At 41.7% G+C, this 26027-nt stretch overlaps 1 protein-coding gene across 1 annotated transcript in view; it reads right to left on the bottom strand.

Moving 5' to 3' along the window:
• Positions 1 to 26027, bottom strand: part of Ppm1h (protein phosphatase, Mg2+/Mn2+ dependent 1H) — a 193920-nt gene that overhangs the window by 12232 nt on the left and 155661 nt on the right. The window contains exons 7-9 of the mRNA XM_048360422.1: positions 19622 to 19685; positions 15762 to 15869; positions 3293 to 3444 (exon numbers count right to left, since the gene is read on the bottom strand). Of these exons, the coding sequence (XP_048216379.1) occupies positions 3293 to 3444; positions 15762 to 15869; positions 19622 to 19685 (324 nt within the window). The remainder of the gene's footprint in view (positions 1 to 3292; positions 3445 to 15761; positions 15870 to 19621; positions 19686 to 26027) is intronic.

The following is a 26027-nucleotide window of genomic DNA, read 5'->3' as shown; positions in this document are numbered from 1 at the left end:
GGCACAAGTTCTGCCTTTAAAATTTTAATAACAAGTATCTAATTTCCATTATAATTTCCACCCTTGATTTATAAGGTGTTCAGAAGCTATTACTTTGGAAATTATTATTTTAGTAGGTTTTGTTTTAGCAATTTTAAAGGTAAAAAAATACCTTTAACCAGCTCTCAAGTGGAAAAATCATGGCTCACATAAGCAGATTACTACCCCTTATTAATTACAAGCTAATTTTATCCAGTAATTTAGCTCTATCATTTTTCATCCCACATAGTAGACATTCCTATTACTATTTTATATAGCCAATGTAGATTTAAATATACCCATGTATTTACTCAGACGAGCGTAATAATCCATTTTATTTCTCAGCATTTCTATTTAGGACCATTTCCTTATGTGAGTCTAACCCTTAGGATTTCCATCAGAGATAGGTTGACAATAAAATGTCTCTGTTTATGTTAAGCTTGAAAATTTCTTTACCCTACTTCTTTATTGATGGTTTTACTCCATGAGAAAAAGTTCTAGATTGACAGCTTTTTTCTTAGCCAACTGAAGATATATTCTATGGTGTTTTGGCTTCTATTGTTGCTTTTGAAAAGCTGGCTGTCAATTTAAATGTTATTATCATTGGTGTTATCTTTTCTTGTTGGCTGCTTTTAATATTTCAGAGAGGGAGAGACTTTAAAAGTCTTCAGTTTCATTAAGATGTACCTATTTATAGTTTTCTTTTTATTTCTTCCACCTAAGATTTGTTGGGCTTTCTGGATTTTAGATTTAGTATCATTCAAGAATTGTGGAAGATTTTCTTCCCATCTCCTATAGTCTTTCCTTCTGCAATTCTATGTAGAACATCTTAGGGCATCCTCCTTGTCTCTTAATGTCATTTCACATTTCTCTGTTTCTCTCTGAGTTGTATTCTAGCTTATTTATTCAGACTGATATTCTAGTTTATTCTAGTTCAATCTGCTTATTTGCTGGATATTTAATTCCCATTAAATACACTTAAGATTAAAAATTTTTTTTTTCACTTTTTCAAACAAGGTATGTATCCTGGGTTGTCTTCAAACTCTTTGTTTGGTTTTGGATTGTTTGTGGGGCTTGAATTCTGGGCCTGGGAACTGTCCCTGAGCTCTTTTGCTCAAGGCTAGTGCTCTACCACTTGAGTCAAAGTGCCACTTTGTCTTCAAACTCTTGATGGTCTTGCTTGAATCTATTAGTACCAGTATGAAATAAGCACATGCAACTATACTATATATTTACTCTGTAAACATGATATTTCCTTATTTTAAAAATCTTCAGTCATTTTTATAGCTTTTGTCCTTGCTCATTCTTTAATATTCTTAATAATTTCTAAGGAAGATCACTGGCCTAGCAAGTATGATTCCCTGAGCTCAAATCCTAGGACCTCCAAAAAGAGCAATTCCAAAGTATGTTAGAATATTTTATATTTTTGACCAATGAATACAACAAGGAAGTATTTGTCTAGTTCTACTGTCTCTATTATTTCTGCTGCCTTATTTCTGGTCTTCTTTGTGTTCTTCTTAGAGCTGCCTTTCTGTAGAGATAATTTCTATTCATTATTTTAAATGAATATATATTAGTTGAAGGAGGATTTCATTGTGACATTTCCACACAGGTAAACTATATCTCTTGATCAAATTCATCCCTCCCACCATTCTGTCTCACCCTACTCCCGTTCCTTAAAGCATTTCATATTTCTGTTTATTTTTTACAATCTTCTAGTATTGTTTAAGAACTTTACATTGCAAACATATTAGGAAAGCTTACTTTAATTTCTCTCTCTACTCAGTGTTTCTCAAAAGAAACAATCCTCCAGTGAATAAAACTCAGTTCTAGGAAGAATTTTTCATTACACCTATCAGCAGGATCAAATTGGGATTATGTTTATGTTATTTTGGGTGATATAAAATAAAAATGTGAGAAAGATACAGTGCTAAATGAATTTTTTACCATCTACATCTTGGTTCAACTTAAGGAGGATTAAAAATATATGTACATGTATATTTTTGTGTCACTAGAGTTTTTTTTTTTTTTTTCTTCCCAGTCCTGCGGCTTGGACTCAGGGTCTGAGCACTGTCCCTAGGTTCTTTTTGCTCAAGGTTAGCACCCTACCACTTGAGCCACAGAGCCACTTCTGGCCTTTCCTGTTTATGTGGTGCTGAGGAATAGAACCCAGGGCTTCATGTATGCTAGGTAAGCACTCTACCACTAAGCCACATTCCCAGTCCGTCACTAGTGTTTTAACTCAGGACTTGCTTTGTAGGCTGGAGGCCAACTGCTGAGCCAAGTCTCCAGATCTCATTATTATTGTGCTCATTATGTTTTAGATAGGATCTTGCTAGTTGTCTGCACATGCACCTGTGTTAAGCTTATCACTGAAGGACTTGTCTCTCCCCTCTTGGGCCCAATCATTTTATGTATGCAAAGATGGAATATGAAGGAATGACCCCCCCACCCTATTATCCCAGGTGTATACAGATGCCAGGCAAAACTCCAGGTATGCACACAGGTGCTTGGTGTGCAGGACAGGTCAATCTACCTAAGCAAGGCTGTAAATATTCCATTATGGGCCCAACCAAAAAGCTACCACCTCCCTAGATCTAATGGCGTTTTCATTAACCTCTGCCTCCTTGCTCAGACCCCATGTAAGCCCAACCCCAAATCCACCCCCCACATAACCTCATACCCCTGTGCTCTCACTGGCAATAAACAGTCCTAACCTATTGAGAATTGAATTTGGTCTATTCCTTTTTCTTTCTCCTCCATTTTCCTAACACTCATTGCTAGGATGACAGGTAAGCATTGCCATATCCACTTTCATTCTTTCTTTTTCTAGGTGTTTTATTCCAATTTAGTAACTATAGAACATCTTCCTAATAATTTTCTTTCTTTGACATGGAGTATTGTGGAATTTTCTATCCTGGAACCATGAAGCTTCCAATCTCTGATTTTCATCTAACTTGGAATGACAGGCAAGCATCACTGTGCCTACCTATGGATTGAGAAGGGGTCTTGTGAACTTTTTTGCTTGGGCTTGAACTGTAATCTTCTTTTTCTTAGCCTGCCAAATAGGGTTACAGGTATAAGTAAGGGCACCCAGTTTAAGGAAGATTTGGTCAAGAAAAGACCTTGAATAAATTTGTAGTGTTTTCTGCACTTTGGTTATTGAGTAATCTATATTGGACTCTATTATAAAACATAAATGAGGAAATTACATGGAATTATTTATTTCCTTTTTGCAAGAGAAATAACCCTACATTCACAGAAATGCATATACCTGTGAGGGTCGTCTGGATCACAATTAGGAAGAAACTGAGTGATTGCTTCTGCTACTTCTTCATTTGTTAAAACATCCCAGAGTCCATCAGTAGCCAATATAAGCACATCATCTGCTCCATGATCATATTTGGAAAGATCGTAGACTCTCACCTGAAGAGAACAGGAATATTACTACTTAGAAACACCACATTGTTTTGTCCCCAATAAGTTGACTTCTAATTCCCCTTTTCTTTTTCCTGTCCAGCCTAGAGGTCTTCAAGGATGTGCTACTGTAAGGTACCTGATTATACAGCAAGCCTTGTGACCAAGGACAGCCTCCTTTGGAGCCTTGATATATAGACACATGGACACAATCACACCTATAAATGAGTCTAAGAAGAGGGCTTAAAATTGATAATAAAAAATAGCTGACGTCTTAATGTTTAAAATATAGATTGAGGGCTGGGGATATGGCCTAGTGGCAAGAGTGCCTGCCTCGGATACACGAGGCCCTAGGTTCTATTCCCCAGCACCACATATACAGAAAACGGCCAGAAGCGGCGCTGTGGCTCAAGTGGCAGAGTGCTAGCCTTGAGCGGGAAGAAGCCAGGGACAGTGCTCAGGCCCTGAGTCCAAGGCCCAGGACTGGCAAAAAAAAAAAAAAAAATATATATATATATATATATATATATATAGATTGAATATCTTACTAGTACATACTAAGGGACTATCCTATGCCAACTGCTATGAATACAAAGATGAATTGTAAACTGCCTTGCTTCAGATGATCTCTCAGTTTGTGGGAGAAACAAAGCTGGACTTCAGTGAGAGCTCGACAAATATTTGTTTTGGATGAAGGAGACACACTTTACTTAATGTATTCATTTGAAACCCTTCCTGCTTTCCTTGCTCTGAGATTTAAGGAACCAAACTCCTCCCATGTAAGGATGGGGGGGGGTGTCTTACCTGACACAGGCTCAGTGAGCCTCATCATAAATAAGCTTCAAAGGACATATGCTCAGTCTTAACTTTAAAGTATGTTTTTGTCTGGACAAACTTCTAAGTTTCTCCTCACCTCTAGAACCTTGAAAAACTTGGATATTTCAGCATCTACCTAGGCCCTTTCAAAAAAGACATAAGCATCTCTGATCAACTAATAATAAAAATCAATCTCATAGTTGGGTGCTTGTGGCTCATAGCTTGGGCAGCTGAAATCGTTGGGCTTATATTGGGAAGCTGGCTTGGATAGAGAAGTTCACAAGACACTTTCTTAGTGGCACATGACTGCCATCTTAACGATGGAAAAGCCTAGCAAAGGCAAGTCATGTCGAGGCATGAACCTGGGGTAGGAAGGGAAGCCCTTTCTCAAAACTGATAAGCAGAAAATAGAATTGGAGCTACTTCAAGCAAGCAGTCCTGGAGTTCAAACCACTTACCACGAAGAAAAGAAGAAATAAAGAAAAGTAGATCTCATTTGGTCTATGTTATAGTTCTATATCCATGTTCCCCTACTTCAGGGCTGGAGGAGAGAGGGAGGAATGGAGAGGAGCCTGGAGTCTCATTGCTGTTCCTTCCTGATTTGGCAGTAGAGCCCACGCCTATACCACTCAGGGAACTGAGGACTAAGATCAAATCATGAGCTACTTCATTCCTCTATTCTGTTTTCTAAAAGCAAGACCAGATGAAAGCTATTGGATGGGGCAGGGGGAAAGGAAAGGAAGCGGTATGTGATATCCCATCACATAGTAGGCCTTTGGTCATCTCAGATTTAGAGACAATCAAATTCTTAGAGGCCTATTTATTGTTCGAATGCAGTTCTTTGAAAGCCAAGCTTCCCATATTTTAGAAAGGTTTTCCCAGGCCTGACACCTTGTGTGGAGCTGGACTTAAGGATTAACAGTCTATACCCAGAAGCAAGAGGCAGAAAACAACAAATGCCTATTCCCCAGATTCTTGGTAAATGAGTTCAAAAGAAAAAGGGCCACCAACTGTCTGTGGTAACAATTAGCTAATGGCCTAGTACATGAGCCACACCCAGGGGAAGAGCACTTAGAGATGTATAGCACTGACTTTTAACATCTCTCAATCAAAGCTAAGCTTACATTCTGGAGAAGGCTCAGTGTTGCAAGAGCCAAACAGCTGGGATGAAGACAAAGGAAGAGGGACTTTCTAGAAGACAGGCAAGTTTCCAATGCCAGAATTCTATTCAGAAGCTATTAAAGAATGTCTGATTTTCCCTTGATGGGAAGCAATCAAAACGCCTTCGCCTTGTTTCCAGTGGCAGCTGGGTGTGGGAGCAGTGCTTTCTCAAGTGTTAGAATACACACTTGCAGCTGAAAAACCATTACCATGTGGCTTTTAATCAGTTCTGAGGTGAGGTTTGATACCAGTGCTGCAGGTCAATGGACCATATGTACTTTAGCAATGCTATAGAGGGTTCCTACTGGGCTAAGTTTACAAAAGAAAGAGATGGAGGGCCTTGTGGACTGTGGAAACCACACATATTTTTCCCTAGGGCTATGGAAAAGACAGCAAAAGTCACTCCTGGCATTCCAACTTCCAAGTCCTGGTGCATTGTGCTATTGTTTCCAGTTGTTTAACAACTGTTTAAGAGAAGACTGCCAGCTTCTTACCAAGGCATAGCTATTAGACATTTCTGTGATTTCCTTGAGCTTTAGTGAATGTTCAGAAAAAGGAGTTGAGGAGATGGATATCAGGTGGCCCAATCTTACATTTGAAGCTAACTACGAGATTCTGTTCCTCTTTGGGGCCTTCTAAAAGAATTTTTTGGCTAGGCAAGTGGGGTCTTACAAGCCTGTAGTGCTTGTAATTCTAGCTCAGTGAGGGGTAAAGACAGGAAGGATGGAGACCTGAGGCTGACTAGAAGCAAAAATGAGACATCCTAACTGAAAAATAAATGCAAGGCCTGGGGTGTAGCTCAGGTGATGGAGTAGGCCTTTCCAAAAGGGGAGTTTCTGGGTCTGATGAAAACATACAGTTAATTTAAGGACTTGTCCCATGAGCAGAGAGCCAAACTCTCTGAAATGTTTTCTGCTGACCCAAGAAATAAGAGAGGTTGAGTGCCTCAGGCTGCCATTGCCCTGCCCAGGACTCAAATGGAAAGTTGGCCCACAGAACCATATGGACTCATAGAAACCTGTTGGAAAATGCTGCTCTTCAATCCCATCAATAAATGGAATCCTTCCCTAATTCTATTCACATTTCCACTCACAGCTCACTAATGCAGTTTCATTAGCTAACATGAAAATCCCTTTCAATGCCATTTTCCACGTAATTTTTATGCAAATAATAAAAAGCTAGTAGCAACCCCATTCCCTGAGGTGCTCTTCAACTAACATCCTTTTAGGTTTTTATTGCTACCCTTTGTTTCCTGCCCTTTAGCCAATTTCTAGAGGACTCTGCCAAGTTTCCACTTACCACTCCTGTCTTATACATTAACCTATGATGCAGAACATTTTGTGAAAATGCTTTTGGGACAATTGGACTGCCATGCAAGTCACCCCTCCTTCCCAGCAGCAGAGCCTTCAAAGGGTTGGGGGGGCGGGGGGCGGGCTCCAGGGTCCTGGCTTCTCTGGCTGAAGCTGCTGTTGGTTTTCCTCAGTCAGACCACTTGCTTCTCCCAAGTTCCCCTGATCAGTTCCTGAAATAGCTTCTCCATGTTCTCAGAAGGCTGACATCAAGCTAAAGGTACTGAGGCTGTCTGGGAGTGAGGCATTTGGAATAATATCCACAGGCCCTGGAGGGGAGGAATGCATACGTATCACCCTAAGGGAAGGGGACTGAAGCATGTGGTAAGCGCCTCTAATGCTTTCCTCCCTGATTCTCATCTGCCAAGAAAGGGAGGGAAAGGCCACAGGAATTCCCAGATGTCTTGCTGCTCTTTATAACAATATACAGATGATACTGGACTTACAATTGGATTATATCCCAATGAACCCACTGTTGAACTGAAAATATTGTAAGCCAAAAATGCATTAATACATGGAACTTGAACATCACAGTGTAGAGTAACAGGGTACAATGTAGAATACCGGTCACTTCTCATGGTGATGGTGTGACTGGAAGTTGTGGCTTTGTGTTGTTGCTCTGTGTGGCCAAGAGGAAGGATCTTACTGCATATTGCTAGCCCAGCAAAAGATAAAAACTCAAAATATGGTTCCTACTATGTATTGATTTTATACTATCATAAAACAACAACAAAAAATCTTCAGTCAAACCACTTGGGTTTTGGTCCTTTGTAATTGGAGCAACTAAGAGCCAAGGCCTTTTGGATCTTCTGTCTTTATTATGTGTTTATTGAGTACTTGCTATATGCTAAGCACTCAGAGGACAGTAAACAAAAGTGAAAATGAGGAAGTCTCTCAAGTGTTGTAAGCCAGTGAATTATATGGATAATAGGGTGTCTCTTGGACAGTGGCTTTGGAACATGTGAGGCTGTTTCCTGAAGGTCCTTTCCTGAATCTTCCCTTTGGGCACCTGCTCCTCTTCTGGATTACAAGGGTATGGACACAGTGTTAGACTGGTGGGGCTAAAACAGGTGATGCCACCTTCTGTTGCCACAGAAATTATGAGGGCCACCAAAAACAGCTTTTTGTCTTGTTAACATTCTGCAGGAAAAATCCTTTAAGTCCACTAGCAAATTTATCTCTAGATTCACCTATATGCTCCTTCTATAGGACTCATTATTCTGAAACTTTAATATTGTTTAAGGAGTATATGGGTCCTATTTAGCCAAATTAACATGCAGTAATCCCACTTTAAAAAAATTTAGTTGTTATACCTGATTGGGATCAGGCATCAGTGTGAACAAAACCCCTAGGTAATCCCATGCAAGTACTGGGGGCATCTCCCCTGGAAATATTAATCCTGGTGGTGTTTGCCTATAACCCCAGCTGCTCAGGAGGGGAGACAGGCAGTTTGAGCCTAGCTGGGACTAAGTTCATGCAAGACCCTATGTGAAAAACAAACTAAAGCAAAAGTGGACTGGGAATGTGGTGTAAGTGATAGAGTGCTGGCCTGTTTGAGGTCTTGAGATCAAGGCCTAGTGTCACAGAAAAAGATAGAAAAGGAGAAAATAAGGGAGCAAGGGAAGAAAGGAGGAAGGAAAGAAAGAAGGCAGGAAGGCAAGAAGACAGGAAGGGAAGGAGGGAGAGAGGGAGGAAGGGAGGGAGGAAGGAAGGAAGGACAGTGATTGGCTATGGGATGGTCTTCCATGTCCTAGTTGTTTCTGAATGTAGAACATAGCCCAGGACTTTATAATGACTGCACAATCAGAGGAAGCATTTATCCTGTGGGGTATTTGCCTTTCCACTAAACTATGAACACCAAGGAAGTCAGCTGTCTTATCTTCTCCTTAAAACTCATTTTATATTTCTCCTATGGGCCTACAACTATCTTTCATGAGTATGTTCCAGAGTGTACTTTGTGACAAAAAGATAAACAGGGGAAGAAGGGAAGAAGAAAAATAAATTGAGAAGATTCTTTAATTGAATGGTGACCCCACAGACTTTCAAATAGTCTCTGAAATGTACTGTGCTCACAGGCAGCAGAATTAGTCCACACTTCCCCTTTCCTCCCATTCTCAGAGTAGCTGCTAATAAACAGAAAGTCACCATTGGTAGAGAACAGGAATGAGCTGGGGGCAAATGAGAGCCTGACTACGGTGTTCAAACAAGCAGAGTGCTGACTGCTCACAGGGCTCTCAGCTTCCCAGCACTCACAGACACTCCTAATGTCATCACTGGCACCTGCTTTCCACAGGAACTTGTGGCGAGTACCTCCATTTAGCACTCAGCTGGAGAGTGCTGTCTGATCTGTGCTCCCATCTTTGTCCTAGTACTGATGATATTCGTGACTTCAAGCTACTTTTATAAAATAATCAGTTCTTCCTTTTGCTGAATGCTCCTCTGGGATGTCCTCAAAGCTCTTTTAACTTCATCAGCTTAGCAAAGTCTCCAAGTCTTTTTTCCCTTTAAAGTGCTCAGTGTGGGACAATGAGCTCCTGCAGCTCATGCTAGGCTTTGTGGCAGTGAGAAAGCAATAAAAGGCTTTGCTTCCAGCTCTGGGACTTGAGACGAGCTATATTCTCTCTCTCTCTCTCTCTCTCTCTCTCTCTCTCTCTCTCTCTCTCTGTCTGTCTCCGTGTCCATCTGTCTTTCTGCTTCTGTCTGTTTCATTTGTCTCTCTTTCTCTCTTTCTCTTTGTGCTGGTACTGGGGCTTGAACTCAGGGTCTAGGAACTTTCCCTTCACTTTTTCACTCAAGGCTGATATTCTACCACCTGAACCACAGTTCTACTTTCAGCTGTTGAGATAAGTCTCACAGACTTTCCTGCCCAGGCAGGCTTCAAACTGTGACCCTTAGATCTCAGCTTCCTGAGTAGGTAGGATTATAGGTATGAGATACTGGTGCCTGGTTACCAGTCTGGTTTTTAATCTATCATACTTCCTTCTAAGGTTATCTTGAGTGGTCAAGGGAAAATTTTAAAACAAGATTTTCCTTGCTATCATTCAAGGATAATTATCATCATTACCATTTTAGAAAGATTCAAAATGTTCAACTATGTTTATACATTCTTTACCTACCCACGATCATACTCTTGTATATACAAGCATGCTCTGCTTCACTTACTATCTACACAGCTACAGCACGCACACTATACCATTTCCCCACCACTTGTGGACTGATATTGTTTCTTATGAATTGGCCAGGCTGCAGAGAGCACAAAATAAAACAAATCATTTTTGGCTTGGGGCACAAAAAAATCCTATCAAGAACTAGAAGATTCTACAAGTAAAGATGTTCACATAAGATGATCATTAAATAGGATTCAAGTTTTCAAGGGAGAAAACAAGAGTCCCAAACAAAACAGTTAACAGTCAGTCTCGATGTGATAGTGAACTGTGGTAATCTCTGAGTGTAAAGTTTTCTCGGAGCTGATAGAGAAGAACAAATAGTATTTATTGACCATCTTTGACCACACATCAGGCCTCGCAAGATCATTGGATCTTATTGCTTTTCCCAATGTCTCATCTGTCTCATCAGTACAGGTCTTTCTCCTTATGGGAGAGGAAAAGCAGGCTAAAACTACTTATGTGACCAGGTGCTGGTGGTTCACACTGTAATCCTAGCTACTCAAGAGGCTGAGATCTGAGGAGCTCAGTTCAAAACCAGACCAGGCAGGCAGGAAAGTCTCTTATCTCCAATTTAGCAGCAGAAAACAAAGTGGTGTTGTGGCTTGAAGTGGTAGAGCACTAGCCTTGGGCAAAAAGCTCAGGGACAGAGCCCCAGCCCTGAGTTCAAGTCCCATGACCGACAAAAATAAATAAATAAAATAAAGCTGTATGCATGGTTCACACTACTGGGGTATGGGTGTCCTAGAGTCCAAGTTCTTTGTTCTTTTTAAGTAAGCTGTTGCAGATTTTTTTTTAAAAAGCATTATCGAGATTTTAAAAAATTCCTTGAAATGAGCTGCATGAGCAATCTAGAGCTATTTAAAAAACAAGAACATCAACAACAGCTGATAAGAATCCAGAGAACTAACAAGAGAAAAATGAAACAAAGGGAAATTCAGGATCCTTCTGCCAGGGCAAGAAGAAAGGATAGGGAAGTGATAGTGGAGGGAACTGGCTCGGAAAACTGATCCTCAGACAGCAAAAGGCTTTGTTCTTGCAAAAGCCCAAACTGGGGCTAAAGACAACAGCACAGTCTTGGACTGGAGGCTGGAAAGAAGAGTGAAATGAAGACAAACCCTAGACTATAGAGGGCCTGTCACAGGCCCAAAAGGGGCGTGGATCAGACAACATCTGGAAATGAAGGCTGCAGGTCTGTGCCAAGCTGCCTGAGTAACAGGACACGTTGAATGTGCTGGACTGGGGGTGGAAGAATTGCTAGGGCAGAGGGGAATGTGGAGGGCCGGGGGCCCCGTGCCTGTGAGTGAACAAATCCTTTCCTTCTCCACTTGAATCCTTTCAGGATGGTATAAAAAAGTTGAACAGGGAGCTGCAGTAAGCAAGGAGACTGAGACCAGGCTGGGCATAGTTTCCTTCTTGTGAGGGGAGGGGCTGAAGCCTGGGCTGTCACAGACATAATAAGGTGCTATGGACCCAAGAGCAGAAACGTCTCCATTGTAGCTTGCAGCCAGAAGGCCCGGGCTCCCATGGCGGGGCCTCTTGTGGAATTTAGGACTTGGCCAGAACTCCCTCCCTTCGACCCCAGAAGGTTTGGGGGAGGCTTAATAAACCTGGCGCTGCTCTTTGGGTTTGGCAAACTCAAGGTTTTTCCAGCGCCTTGTGTTCAGTGAAACCGAAAATGTGTTTGGCTAAGAAACCCTTCTCTAATTTTTAAACCCCTGTGCATTTTTTATGCAAATTTGATCCACATGTTTTTGATTTATTTATATTGAAGTCATCAAATCAAATTAGGAGCTACAATGATGAATGGGAACAATGCTAATTTCCAAGAAGGTTTTGGAGTCCTTTTTCTTAGAACTAAATCACATTTCCTCATCCACCCCCCTCAACCGTGAAAATTACCAGACTGAGCTGGATTTGAAAGTTAGAACCCCAAATGTGAAATCAAGATCCAGGCTTGGCAAAGACAAAGCCAAGTAGAGGAATGTTCATAGGAAGTCACAGTTAGAAAGCGAGGGCGGGCTGTGTGGGGGTGATGAAGACAGGGAAGGAGCCTGTTATTTTTCACTCAATGACTTAAATAAATTAACCTGGCTTTTGAGGGTCCTTCAGAAGTCTCCTAACAACTCCCCTTAAATATGAACTTACCACAACCTCCTCAGGCAAAGGCATCTTAGCCCCAAGGATAAGGAGGGGGGAGGGTGTATGCAGAACCTATAAGTGGGTTGGGTGCCAAACCTATCTTCTTTCTTCTGCTCTCCTCCACAAAAGCCAGTTCATGCTGTTCCTCCTCTCCCCTTCTAATGGTACTCCTTCCCCCTCCCCACTTTCCTGGCTCTGGCTAAGTCCTTTCCATCTGGAAGCATTTAAAATGTACAACAATTTTTAATTTCATGCAAGATACCTTAAGATATATACTACATACCCGTTGAGATAAATTATAAGTACATAATCATATTTTGCACAATTCTGTTTGGCCTAGGCTTCTACACATATAAAAGACCATTACTGTCTTTTCCAATTACCTTTCCTACTGTATCATCTTCCTGAACTTTAGTCTGTACCAGCTTGCTATTCAGTAATTGTACAAGCTTGGGGAGTTATTTTACTTCCCTGAGTCCCAATTTTCTCATCTATATACTTACAGATGGGTCTAGCGGCTACACTTCCCTCATAGAGGTAAGAGGATTAAATGAGGTGCTGCATGTAAAAATCTCTGTATATTAGATTGGGAAATCGGATTTTCAAAGGAAGAAACAAGCTTTAGGATGAATTACCTAGTGTGGTGACTATGGTTAATAGTAATATATTTAGATTTCAAAATTGTTGTAAGAGTATATTTTTAGAGCAGGTCAATTCCTATGATCAATAGTAGCAGAGTGATTAGAAGATCTAAAAACATAACTTGCACAGAGCATTCTCCTTTAAATCACACTGAACTTTTCTTTACACACACACACACACACATATACATGTGTGTATGGGAAATGAGAGAGAAATTTTAAGTCTTCTTGAAAGAGCAAAATGCCTAATTAATGTTTGCTGAAATTCCAGGAAACTTCTGGGAAGTAGAAAAATAAGGTACCACTAGCATGTCTTCCCTTCAGGGAGAAAGTAGAGAATGAGTCCGATGACAAATTGGACTCCTAAGGGTTCAAAGTTCAGAGTTTAATATACTTTTTTCTGATGGGAAGGAGTTTTAGCAGTACTTCCTCAGAATCGAGAGATGGGAGCCCATCGGCTCCTGGGGGTCCTTGAACACATGTATGGAGTATTGGTCTTAGTGATGCAGAACTGTCACAAGGGCCCAGCTCCAGAAAAGTACTTGCTTTCTCTACCAAGCTGACCTCATTTGAGATCCTAGGGTTCATGCATAATGTTTACTAGAGCTTTTTTTTTTTTTTTTTTTTTTGCCAGTCCTGGGCCTTGGACTCAGGGCCTGAGCACTGTCCCTGGCTTGCTTCCCGCTCAAGGCTAGCACTCTGCCACTTGAGCCACAGCGCCGCTTCTGGCCGTTTTCTGTATATGTGGTGCTGGGGAATCGAACCTAGGGCCTCGTGTATCCGAGGCAGGCACTCTTGCCGCTAGGCTATATCCCCAGCCCTTACTAGAGCTTTTTTTTGTCTCAGTGACTTTATCCAGATATATTTTGGATGCTAGTCCCAGCTCTAGAGGACTCTCAAGGAACTATTCCTGCTCACAGACCTACCAAGGGACTAGGCTATCTGGTTGCTTGGGCCCATAGAAGACACTGGAGTAGATGGCCATACCATGTGAAGGGGGAATTGTTAAACTGGAATGCTGTGCATGAGTTGTATGGTCATGTATGAAAGGTGAGCTGGGTCACTCAGGCTCCTCTCTAAAAATAAAGATTTGAGAGAATGTGAAACTGGGTTGGTTGACTAGAAGTGGACATAAGGAATGTGGCTGGCTACATTAGTGGCAAAACTCCCTTATGAAGTCTGTCAGACTCCTGCTGTGTTAGCTCTGCAGGACTGCTTTGATTACTATAAAGCCTGGCTTTTCAAAGATTCTTCTTATAAATAATATAAACATCTCTCCCAATAGAAATACCTCCCCGTTGTGTATGCGTGTTAGCATGAATGGATTACAGTTTTCTCCAGTGGAAAGAGATGACATTAAAACTGCATATATTGAGCTGAGTATGGTGACTCACTGCTGTAATCCCAGCTAATTGGAAGGCTGAGAAAGGAGTATCATGAGTTCAAGGCCAGCCCAGGCAACGTAACCAAATCCCATACCAAGGCCAGCCTGGGCTGGTTTTACGGCCCAGTGGCAGAGTGTACAAGGCATAGATTCAATTGCTGATACCACCAAACAACCAACCTATACAAATAAATGAACAACCAAAACCCAGAATTATACAAAGATGGACTTACATCTAAATATTTTGGGCACTTCTAGTATAAAGGCTAGTGCTCTCTCTCTCTCTTTCTCTCTCTCTCTCTCTGTCTCTCTCGTGTGTGTGCGTGCATGCATGTGCATGTGTGTGCACGCGCCCTGGGGCTTGAACTCAGAGCCTATGCACTGTCCCATTTTTTGTTAAAGGCTAATGTTTTACCACTTGAGCCACAGCTCCACTTCTGCTTCTGGCTTTTTATTTATAGATTTTTCTGGTAGTTGATTGGAGGTAAGAGTCTCATGGACTTTTCTCCCCAGTCTGGTTTTGAACCACAATCCTCAGGTCTCAGCCTCATGAGTAGTTAGGATTAGGGGTATAAGCCACTGGTGCCCAACTTAAAGCATAGCTTTAGTGATTAATTTCAAAGCAAAGCATGGCAAACACCACTGGTTTCTCACTTAGCCCTCTCTCACCTCCATAGAGAAACTAGAAATTAAAGTGTGTTTTTTTAATTCCTCCCAACTTCCTTTGCAGTGATGGGACAGCCTGGGAAACAACTGTGGCCAAGGTGATGCAAGAGAATAGATGTTGAGATATAGGCAGTCCCTTCCCATCTTTATAAAAAGGTTGTGCATCAAGCTCCTGCCATCATTTGCAGCCATAAAGGGCAACTCAGAGAAATACAGAAATGCAAGCCTTGGTACTGTTGAAGACCCAAACCAACACACATGATTGTAGAAACCTGATTTTTCAAAAGCAAAATATAGAGGACCAATATGTTTTTCGTTTGACTTCTCAAAAAAAAAAAGACAGGATGGTAGAAGCTCCCCAGGTAATTAAAATCTAATGAGAAGATAAGGCATACATAAATGACTGACATCAAACAGTGGAATCAGGAGTAGGCAATGGTATTGCTTCTGTCTGGGGGAGAGGGAAATCAGAAAGTCCACACAAGAGAAATATCTGACCACACCGAATTGGATGTTTGGGGATGAGAAGGAAGGGAATTCTTGACAGAATAAAGAGTTTCACACAGAGGAGAAATGGGAGGTCATGTACAGGAATAACTTCACCTGGCTGGTACGGGGGCATGAAGGCCAGATTAGCAAGTTGGACAGAATTAGGAGCCTTCCATGGTGATTAAAGAAGGGTTTCTTTATTCTCCAAGTCATGGGGTACTACTGAAGACTTCTGAGCCATTAGAAGTCAGAGTAGTTTTGGGGGTGAGCTCACTTGATGGCAATATATGGGATGGACAGAAGGAAGTGGAGAAGGCCACGAGAAGGCTATGAGGCTCTCTGGGGAGAAGGGTCTGAACCAAGATAGGCACAGTGGGAAGGAGCACAGGAGAGGAAGAGAGACAGGAGAGGGAGAGCTTGTGTTGGCTACTGTCTGGACAAGGACTGTGAGGAAGGGAAGGCATAATGTAGAGAACATTTTATTGTACAAAATAGATAAAACCTCATGTGTTACCTCTGGAGCTGAAGACAAGAATGGTTTTATGTAGATGTTGGAGTCATGCACCTTCAGGTCATGGTCTCCAAGTCCCCTGGTCACTCCAATAGTTGCCATTACCCGGGCCTAGGATTACAAGGAGAAGGTAATCAGAAACATATACCAACAGTGAAGGCATCCTACCACATGACATCTGAGAGGAGTGAGGAAAGAATGATTTCCCAATTCTTCCAGCCCATTTTTCCATGCCCTTTGCTATTACATGAGTACTTATTACCAGGGAAGGCTCACTAAAATCACTTCTGTATTAGGCAAGTGCTTTTTCAACTACTTACCCCAAGCTTATTGGGTGGCTCATGTCTCTTCTATGCTTTCTTGAGACTAAAGGAGGAGGACTCAATTAACTCATACTAACACAAGTGCGATACATACTGAAATCAGTTTATATCAAATCCAACAGCAGCCATCCATCCATCCATTCATCCATCCATCTATCCTTCTACCCTTCTGCAACATACCTACTCTACCAGTATTTGTTGAATCCCAGCTGGGTCCCCAGTCCTGTAATAGGTATTAACAGGGATGTAAAGTCAGAGGCATCATCAGTCTTCCCAGAGCTCACCTATTAAGTTTTATGGGTAGAGAAAACAATTCATTACTAATTCCATGATCCATCCTTGTAAAATTCCATGAATTCTCCCTCTGGACTTAGAGGAACAAAATGGCACTAAAACTACAGCTACTCAAAGACTTCTGGGGCTGAAATTTTTTTTTTGAGGGGTGGAGGATGGTTCAAGAAATTAACACATTGTACTAAGATCTATAGTCAGCTTAAATATCTCCTGCAGTGCAGTTTTGATTTACCCAGTTACTTATTGAATACCTACTATGTGCAGGTAGTATATAGTAGGATACACAAATGTCTAAAGCTTCATCCTTATTACAAAGAACGTGGCTGCCAGGTACCAGTGGCTCATGTCTGTAATCCTAGCTACTTAGGAGGCTGAGATCTGAGGGGAATAATTCAAAGCCAGCATGGCAGGAATGTCCATGAGACTCTTATCTCAGATTAACTACAAAAAGCTGGAAGTAGAGCTGTGGCTCAAGTGTTAGAGCTGAAGCCTTGAGCACAAAAGCACATAGACAGTGTCCAGGCCCTGAATTCAAGCCAGAGAGAGAGGGGTGGGAGGGAAGGATGGAGGGAAGGAGGGAGGGAGGGAGAGAGGGAGGGAGGAAGGATCTTGACAAAGGAGGTAAGAGGTACATGTTGAACTAATAACATGGCCAAGTAGCATGGTTAAATGACATGGCTATGTGCTGAAGGTAACATGATCAATGCGTTGTGTGAATTTAGAAGAAATAATAATTCTGAGAGAAGGTTCACTGGAGGAAGTGGCCCTCTATCTGAAGGCAAAAGGATGGATAGCACCATGCAGGCAGATGCATGGAGAGGCAAAGTGCAAGTTACTGTGGGCAGAATGAAGTCAAACGGCCTAACCCTTAGGCCATTCACAACACAGACTGTGTAATGTCATGATCCAAAGACCTGACCTTCAGTCCTTATACTACTTGGCTAATAGAGTACCTCATAGGGGCTGAAGGTATAGGCTCAGCAGTAGAGCATCTGCCCTGACTTCAATTTCTAATACTAGCAAAACAAACAAACAAGCAAAAAAGTATCTCATAGAGGCAAGGATGAAGCAAATAGTTTGTGCAAATAGTGCAACAGTGTCTTCATCTTCACCTTAGTCTCAACAGGCTGTGAAGTTTGGAGCTGATCTCAAGTCAGAGGTTAGGTAGAGTTTATATTACATACATTTACATTAGAGTAGAAATGAGACCATGACATGTATATGTATTTTTTTTAAGGGCTAGAGTCAAACACAGAGAGGAGATACAGAGAGGAGCCTTCAACCCCTGGTCCAGCATGCTGACAAAACCCTGTCCTCTGCGGGGAGGCAGATGGGCTCTCTTCCAGCTAAGAAGTGTTCAGCTCTAAGTGTGAGTGTGCTGGGTCCCCCTCTGCTTTCTCTCTGACTAGCAGCTTCTCTGGCTGGAAAAAGTACATGCTCATCATACTTTAGTCCAAAGGAATCTGATGTTCCTGCTAGTAACTAAAGCTGTTTACAAAGTATACAGGTGTTACACAAACCCAGAAAAAATTCTAGGTTTCTAGAATTTTTACTTCCATGAGACTTCTGAGAAGTCTTCTGGGACTCCTGAGTTCACAGACAAGGGTGGTGTGCTACTTTTGTCCAGGGTGAGCCTGCCAACAAAAGCCAAATGGCTTTTAAATAGGCCAATGACAGAATTGGCCAGCTACTTAGCACAGGATTATCAAGCTTTAATTAACAGAAATGCTTGAGGAACACAATGTTTTGGTGAACTGAACTTTTTGCTTAACTGGGAACCCCCTGATCCTTTCATTCTTGTTTCTGATAACCTAAGAACATATCATTCCATTTTTGTTTTGCACAATGGAAGGCATACTGAACAGCTTGCTTACTGCTGAAGCATTCATCCTAGGTCTGCCATGTGTCAGGGAGCAGGCTGGGCAGGTACTAAGATACACAGATAACAGGGTGTGGTCTGGAGCTTAATGATAGCAGGGCAACACAGAATTTCAGTCCTACTAGCAACTGCAGCTTCAGGCGCAAGTCAGTGAGTGCAATGATAGACATCAATAGAATCCATGTTAACAAAGGATACACACATTCCTCTCAGGAAGAGAGCTTATTCCTGTCAGAATTCTCAACCTGAGGTGGTGAGGTGGGAGTTTATAAAGTGATGTCCACATGAGTCAGGTATTTTGATTTTGTTTCTTTCTATAAAAAGCCTTTATCTGTCTCTCCCTGTCTCCTCCCTTCATCACACACACACACACACACACACACACACACACACACACACACACACAGCTCCCCTCCACGCACACATAACATACATGCACACATATTCTGTACAAGAAGAATGACTTTGATTTCCTGTGAGTTATCCTTTCTTGATTAAAAAAACTATAGAAATCTAGGAGGGAAATCATTGAAGATTCTCTTTAATGTGAATTTAAAAGAATCAGACCTCTTAGCACTGAGTTGAAATGTACTGCTGTTCAGAGGAAGAATGCAGAGATTCAGCAGGTGCTTATTTTAACTGGGCAATGGGTCCAGAGCTGAGGAAGCTTTGAATCTACTGCAGGGATGAGGATCTCTGCTCCAGTATTTCACATCTCTGTTCATTTCAGAATCAACAACTTTCTTGCCCAGCTGTGTGCTACTCCATGTTTGCTTCTCCTCAGGGCCCTGTGAACTACTGATGGTTTTTGCTACTTAGGCTTAAGGCTGTGGCTGAGGTGAATGTAGCTTAATTATAGTAAAGTCTTGGAGTTGTTTCCATAGGCAAGTAAAAAACTGACTTGCACAGTGTGAACTTCCATGGTGGAGCATGAGGACACTGGAGCTTGGGAGAGGACACCAGGGGTCCACAGTGACCCTTGCTGCCTGTGTGATTTTGCCTAAGCTGTTAAATCTCACAGTACTGGATGCCACATCTACCAAATGGATATGTACAGCTGTCTGGATGTACCTCCTTTTGCCATATGTAAAAGGAGATGGTGTATGTCAAATGGAATAGAGGGGGAGGTTATTTTCACAAAATTGACTTTTGTCCCTTATGCTCACCACACATCTTCCTACCACTAATCTTGCCACTCCTTGAACTTGGAAGGTAGGTGACCCAAAGAATGATGGATGTGGGGCTCTTTTAAGCTGCCAACACCATAAAATCATTAGTGACTGAGTGGAACATTCAGACTGCCACAGGCTATGCCGACAAGAAAGGAACACAGCCTCCTCTTAGTTCAGGATAGTGTGTGTGCCTACCTTCTTGCCTTCTCCATATATAAGGGGAAACTTCAAGTCATCGTCCTCAATGGTTTTGTATGCCCTGTAGGAGGATAAACAACATTTTAAAAAAGGTTGACACTCAATTAGTGACCTCTGCCCTGACACAGGCCGCTTGACACTTCATTTTCTCCAAGACACCATCCACTCACTATGCTGCCTGTCTCTTTTTTGATAGTTATTCTCCCTACAGAATGTGTGTGTGTGTGTGTGTGTGTGTGTGTGTGTGTATTTTAGCAAACCAGAAAACATTGTCTTCATATGTTTGACTAATGGGAAAAGAAGTTGGCATAACTGTTCACAATAGCCAAGTTATGGAAACAACCCAGATGCCCCACTACACATGAATGGATTTTAAAAATGTGGTACTTATATATAATAGGATTTTACACTGCCATTAGACAGGATAAATTTAATGGCATTCACTGGTAAATGGATGGAACTAGAACAAATCAAGCTGGGCGAGACAAGCCAAGAACAGAGACATATAGCATATGGCCTCTTTGATATGCGGGTGTTAGAATTAAAATGCAAAGAGATACAATAAAGTAAATAGGTCTCAAGATACCAAAATACAGTAAAAAGAAAAGAGGACACAGAATGAATGGGAAGTGTGTAGAATAATAATAACAACAACAACAACAACAACATAGCAGAGAGGACCGTCACTACATTGGACATGAAAGGGAACTAAGCAACTCATGGGTGGGAATGGGAAGGAAGGAATGAGTGAAGGAGGGAACAGATGTTGCTAAACAAAAGGAATGTAATGTACATATCATCTGAAATGGAGAAAATGAGTTTATTGTTAAAGTTCTTAGGCTTCATGGGCTATGTAGAATAGAATGACAATTTTCATCATTGTGAAAGTTAAAATGTACACTGTGAAATATATGTAATAACTTAAACCCAATTAAAAAATAAAAAAAAGAAGTTGGCATATTCAGTGAGTGAGAAGGGGAGATGGGTTTCTGTTTTTATTGTCTGTGTACTCATGATGCGGCTCAGCCAAAGGAATTTGATTCTCCTCACTGTGTAGCTGTGAGAAAGAGTGGTGCTCAGAGGTGGATGGAGTGTGAAGCTGCTCCCTGAGCCAGCTCTCACCTTCAGGGGCCATTTACATCAAAGCAGCAGTACTGGAGTGCCTGGGGAAGGAATATTTAAGAGTCTGTATGACCTTAGCATGCTATTCAAGGTTGAGGGAAAATTCTTTGCTTCACAATAGCTGTTAGATAGCCATTTGACACATAGGAAAAAACAATCTGGTTTATGCTTTATGGGTTTATTCCAGACATGGCTGCCTTAATTCAGTGGCCAGAAAGTCATTTGCTCATAAGCAAGTTAAAAAACAAACACTATGTCCAATTATTATCTATATCATCTTGGGCAAAGAGTGTCACCTTTCTCATTTTTAGTTTCCTCATCTATAAAAATGAGGGTAATACACGGATGTAAAGAACTTGGCCTATGTCTCCACTTATTAAGAGCCTGTGTTAGTGCAGCTATCTGTGATATTTAGTAGGTAATTAATATTAAGTTATTAAGAGGAGCAAGTAAAAGATGGAACAGGTTAGGGAATATAGATGCTTTACTATGATGATGTCTCCTGAGCGCATAAGAAAAACTAATTCATTAAATTGTCTTCCAATCAGACACACACTTAGGACAGCTAGGAAGCAATGCTGAAATCACATTTATGGAAGCTCTTGATGTACAATAGACTGCAATCTAGTTTAGAAAGCATGCCACCCTAAAGTTAAAGCAACTGTACACCTCCTGTTCAGAAGTCTACTTGGGTACTTTGTTCTTTCCCTGGGTGGGAGTGAGGGGCAGAGAACACATGAGGTTTGGGCACCAAATGTACCTAGGTTCAGGTTTGGCCCTGGTGAGTGGATGTGCCCTCTGGACTTCATTAATCAGGCAAGGCTCACTCGTGGGCTGTTCTAAGGACTACTCGGCACAGTGCATGTTGAGAGCTAATAAAGCCAGTTGTTGCTGCTACTCCTGGCAAGTGAGCCCAGAGGTAATCTAGGAATCAAATTTTCAAGAAAGGAACTATACTATTTCCTTTCCCTGAATCTATCAAATTAACTCAAAGTGGAAATAGCCACTTTAATGTTTTATATACTCCGATGAACTATTTTAAACACTGTGGTATACAAGTCACTTGGAGGAACAAATAAAACTATTATTAGAAGCCTGCCCCAGCATGGGGATTGATGGGGTTTATAGACAAGTGGTTCTCAACCTTTGCTCCACACTAAAAAACATTTAAGGGCTTAAAAAAAAATATCTTGATGCCAAGGCATCAGCAGTGAGCAGAATCTATGGGGAGTGAGTCTCGGGTTATCAGTAGTTTTTGAAGCCTTCCAAGTGATTCTACATGCCACCAAGGTTAAGACCCCCAATGCTGTCCAAGCATCAGTCAGGTCAGATTTGAAGTGAGCTAAGCCCCTCACCATCTTGACCCCTGAAGAAGACAGATGCAGAGCTCCATGGAGGGGAAGAAAATGGCCTAAGAAAGATCTGCAAATGAGCTGACTTTAGAATGCTATATGGAGACAGAGAAGAATAGTACAGACTAAGGAGTGAGTGTATAATGAGGACCACCTGTAGGAGAAGCACTAGCCTGGAGATCCAGGGACAGAAATTCGGTATTGATGGGAGGCAGAGATAGGTAGACCCGGAATCAAGGACGGGAAATTACTTAGAGCTCACTCGATGCCAATGAAGAGACTCTTAAAGGTTTAAAAGAGCAGTGACAACCCTGTTTTCTGATATCACCACACGCCTAGGCCACTGACTCCTCTAAGGCAAAGACCTTTTGGAGCACAAATTCTATGTTACAATAGCTCTGAAAGACAGTTACTCCCGCTGAAGTTTTTATCCAGCAACACAAATTTTAATGTTATATTTTAGCTTCTGCTTATTTATCTTCAGGAACAACAAAAAATTAAAAACAGAAATGACAACCTTGGAAAAAGCAAGATTTATTCTGTTTCTACCAGTGCTAGATTTTAATAAAATATGAGCCCTCGCTCTTCCCACAGCAACAAATGGCAAGGATAATAACTATTAGAAGAGAAAAATACAACACTCTCTTCCCCTTAGTCTTCTGCATCCTAAGCACAACTCATCATAAAAAAGTAAGTGCACTTCCACTCATAAGAGTCTTGAGGAATAATGCAGGATGTATTGGGGGTGTGTGTGCATAGCATGAGTAATATCCTGACTTTCATTCCCACCACAGACACACACACACACACACACACACACACACACACACACACTCAAGAATTAAAACTAGAAAGCTGATGAGACACCGTATAGCACAAAACAATATCATTATAGCAGAAAACAATGATGAAACATACATGTGTGTTATAGAGTTAGTTACAGAGACTATCAACAAAAACAAACAAGGCTGAATATAAATAAAATAGGCCTCAGTCCATAAAAAAGGAAGACCTGAAGAGATTTTTCTTGGCTCATTTCCTTTTCTAGTTTATGTTGACAGAGTAGATATTTTACTCTGAATGGAGAATTCTGTTGCTCTTACTAATTTTATCTTGCTAATTTCATTTTTTAGCTCACCCAGAGCTTTTGGAATTCAGGTCCTTCCATCCAAAATATGAGTTCTTTCTAGTGCTTTGACATGTTTAGTTTGAAAAGTCGCTCTGCCATCTTTATCTAGATCACTAGAATAAGACCCCAAGTGCACCAAGCCATTACAGACCTTCCTGCAGGCTGAGCTACTAGACAAGAGAAGCTATCAACATTTCTTGGAGATGCGTGGAAGAAAAGTTAGCAATTCGTGAAACCATATTCTGTACCATGGTTTTGCCTCATGAAAAAAAATCTGTTTTCTCTTTAAGGCAAACAATAGATGGTAAAAAGCTTAGCAGAATTCTATCGAGTCAAAATGCACCAACTGCAGGCTCAACAGTAGAGAGGCAATGAAATATTAATGTTGAAAGTGAGAATATTTAGGATTTAGAAAAGAATGAGCTGAAAACTCGGTTCCATGTAGATGCTGGTCTCATGGACTGTGACTCTTTAGGGATAGTTCTTAGGTTACAGGAAGCCTGGACCGAACCATTATCTACTCTGGGTTTTTCTCTCATCCAGAAGGCTAAGAGCAGAAACTCAGATTTTTTGCAAAGTTAAAATGCATCCATGTGCACTATTTCCATTATCAAGCAGCTTGGAAACATTATGCAATGGGGAACTAATTGAATTTAACTTACCAGTGAATCTAAGGTGGTGTCTCTGATTCTACAACATCCACATCCTGATTCTTCAGTCCTGATTCTGACTTTTCTCCATAGCATCTTACCACTATTCAATGCTTCAAAAGGTTTGTTTCCTTACTATGTTTCTTTCTTTCTTTTTTTTTTTTTTGCCAGTCCTGGGCCTTGGACTCAGGGCCTGAGCACTGTCCCTGGCTTCTCTTTGCTCAAGGCTAGCACTCTGCCACTTGAGCTACAGTGCCACTTCTGGCCATTTTCTATATATGTGGTGCTGAGGAATTGAACCCAGGGCTTCATGTATACGAGTCAAGCTCTCTTGCCATTAAGCCATGTTCCCAGCCCCACCCTTACTATGTTTCTTTTCTCGATTGCTCTCTCACTCCCCTTGAGTAGTGTGAGGACAGAGGTTTTTCGCTTTGGTCACTATGGCATTTGGGACACAGGCGAGAGTACCTAGCATGTAATGGGTACCCAAGACATGGTTGATTAAGCAACCAAAGCAACGAATACCTTCTCCAAGTAGAAGCTTTGTGTATTTTCTTATTTGCACACACATTTACAAAGCAGAGCCACCATATTCTTCTGCATAATCCAGCCACAGGGTACTCCTTGCTCTGGTCTTCATGACCCTGGATGTCTTAGTGTGCTGCACTCTTGGAATTCTGCTCTGGCTCCCCCCACCCCACACACACACCCCTTTTTTCTTCCTTTGTTTCAGTTCAGTACTGGGGCTTTGTACTCAAGGCTACATGCATGTTAGTTAGGTGCTCTATCACTTGAATCATGCTCCCCTAGCCTTTTTGTTTCAGCTCAGCATAGGCAAAATAGCAAGATCCCCTTCCAAAAGAAGGAAGAAAAAAGAAGTGGAAAACAAAGTAGAGGAGGAAGTAGTAGGGAGAGGAAGTCCTTCCTAGTCTTTGTTGCATTCCTCCATCCCCAACCAGAGCTCTCAGCTTGACTTTCACTCACAGGCTAGGAGCCCATAGTTCATGCTTTGCATCATCCATAGATTGCTTCCCACGATCTCTCTTCTCTCCTAACTCATGACCTTTCACTAGAAAGAGGAAGAGGAAAACCACTTGCACCCCTAAGACTAAATTTCTTTAGCAAAACTTCAAAGTCATTAAAAAGAATATGATTCTGTCTGGGGGAATGAAAGGACTCTCTCCCTTCAGGGACTGCATAATCTCAACAATCCTCTCTTACAGTTCCAAGGACAAGGACAAATGAGTCACATTCTTCCACTAACCTCTGGACATTGCCTTAGATGCCTGTCCTCCCCTGGGGAACTTTCTTCTTGAATTCTCTCTCCCTTCCTGGCAGAGTCTACTGTGGTGTGGTAAAGCACACTAAGCTTGGAGTCCAAAGTTTCCAAGTCACATTGCAATCCTCACGTGAGTGAACTTGCTGTGGAACCTGGGGCGGGGGCTGAAGCTTCCCTGAACTTGCTTCTTCGGCTAGATACTTCTTCACAGGAGAGTGGTAAGGATTAAGGTCAAATACATCTGGGAAAGTCCTTTATAAAGGACACCACATTACTTAATCCTGAGTTGTGGCTTTTAAGTTCATAGGAGCCTGATGTTTTTTCTTTTGATTTTCTTTTCTTTTTTATTTATTTAATTTTTGGCAGTCATGGGGCTTGAACTCAGGGCCTGGACACTGTCCCTGAGTTTTTGTTCTCAAGGCTGGTGCTCTGTCACTTGGAGCCACAGCTCTACTTCTGGTTTTCTGTTGGAGATAAGAGTCTCATGAATTTTCCTGCCCTGGCTGGCTTTGAACCGTGATCCTCAAACCTTAGCCTCCTGAGTAGCTAGGTTTATAGGCATGAGGCACCAGTGTCTGGCCTTTTAATTTAATTTTCTTTTCCTTTTTCCTTGTCTCTCTGTTTCTCTGTCTCCCCTCTCTCCTCTCTCCCTCGCTTCCTCTTCCCTTCCTCTTCCCTCTCTCCCCTCCTACCCTCGTCTCTCTCCCTTCCTTCCTTCCTTCCTTCCTTCTTTCCTTCCTTCCTTCCTTCCTTCCTTCCTTCCTTCCTTCCTTCCTTCCTTCCTTCCTTCCTTCCTTCCTTCCTTCTCTGTCTCTCTTTCTCACCTCTCCTCCCCTTTTTTTTTTTTTGAGACAGGATCTATGTAGCAAAG

This window comes from Perognathus longimembris, chromosome 1, assembly GCF_023159225.1.
Source record: "Perognathus longimembris pacificus isolate PPM17 chromosome 1, ASM2315922v1, whole genome shotgun sequence".
Taxonomy (NCBI): domain Eukaryota; kingdom Metazoa; phylum Chordata; class Mammalia; order Rodentia; family Heteromyidae; genus Perognathus; species Perognathus longimembris.
The sequence above is the reverse complement of the archived record's forward strand: the minus strand, read 5'-3'. Positions and strand labels throughout refer to the sequence as shown.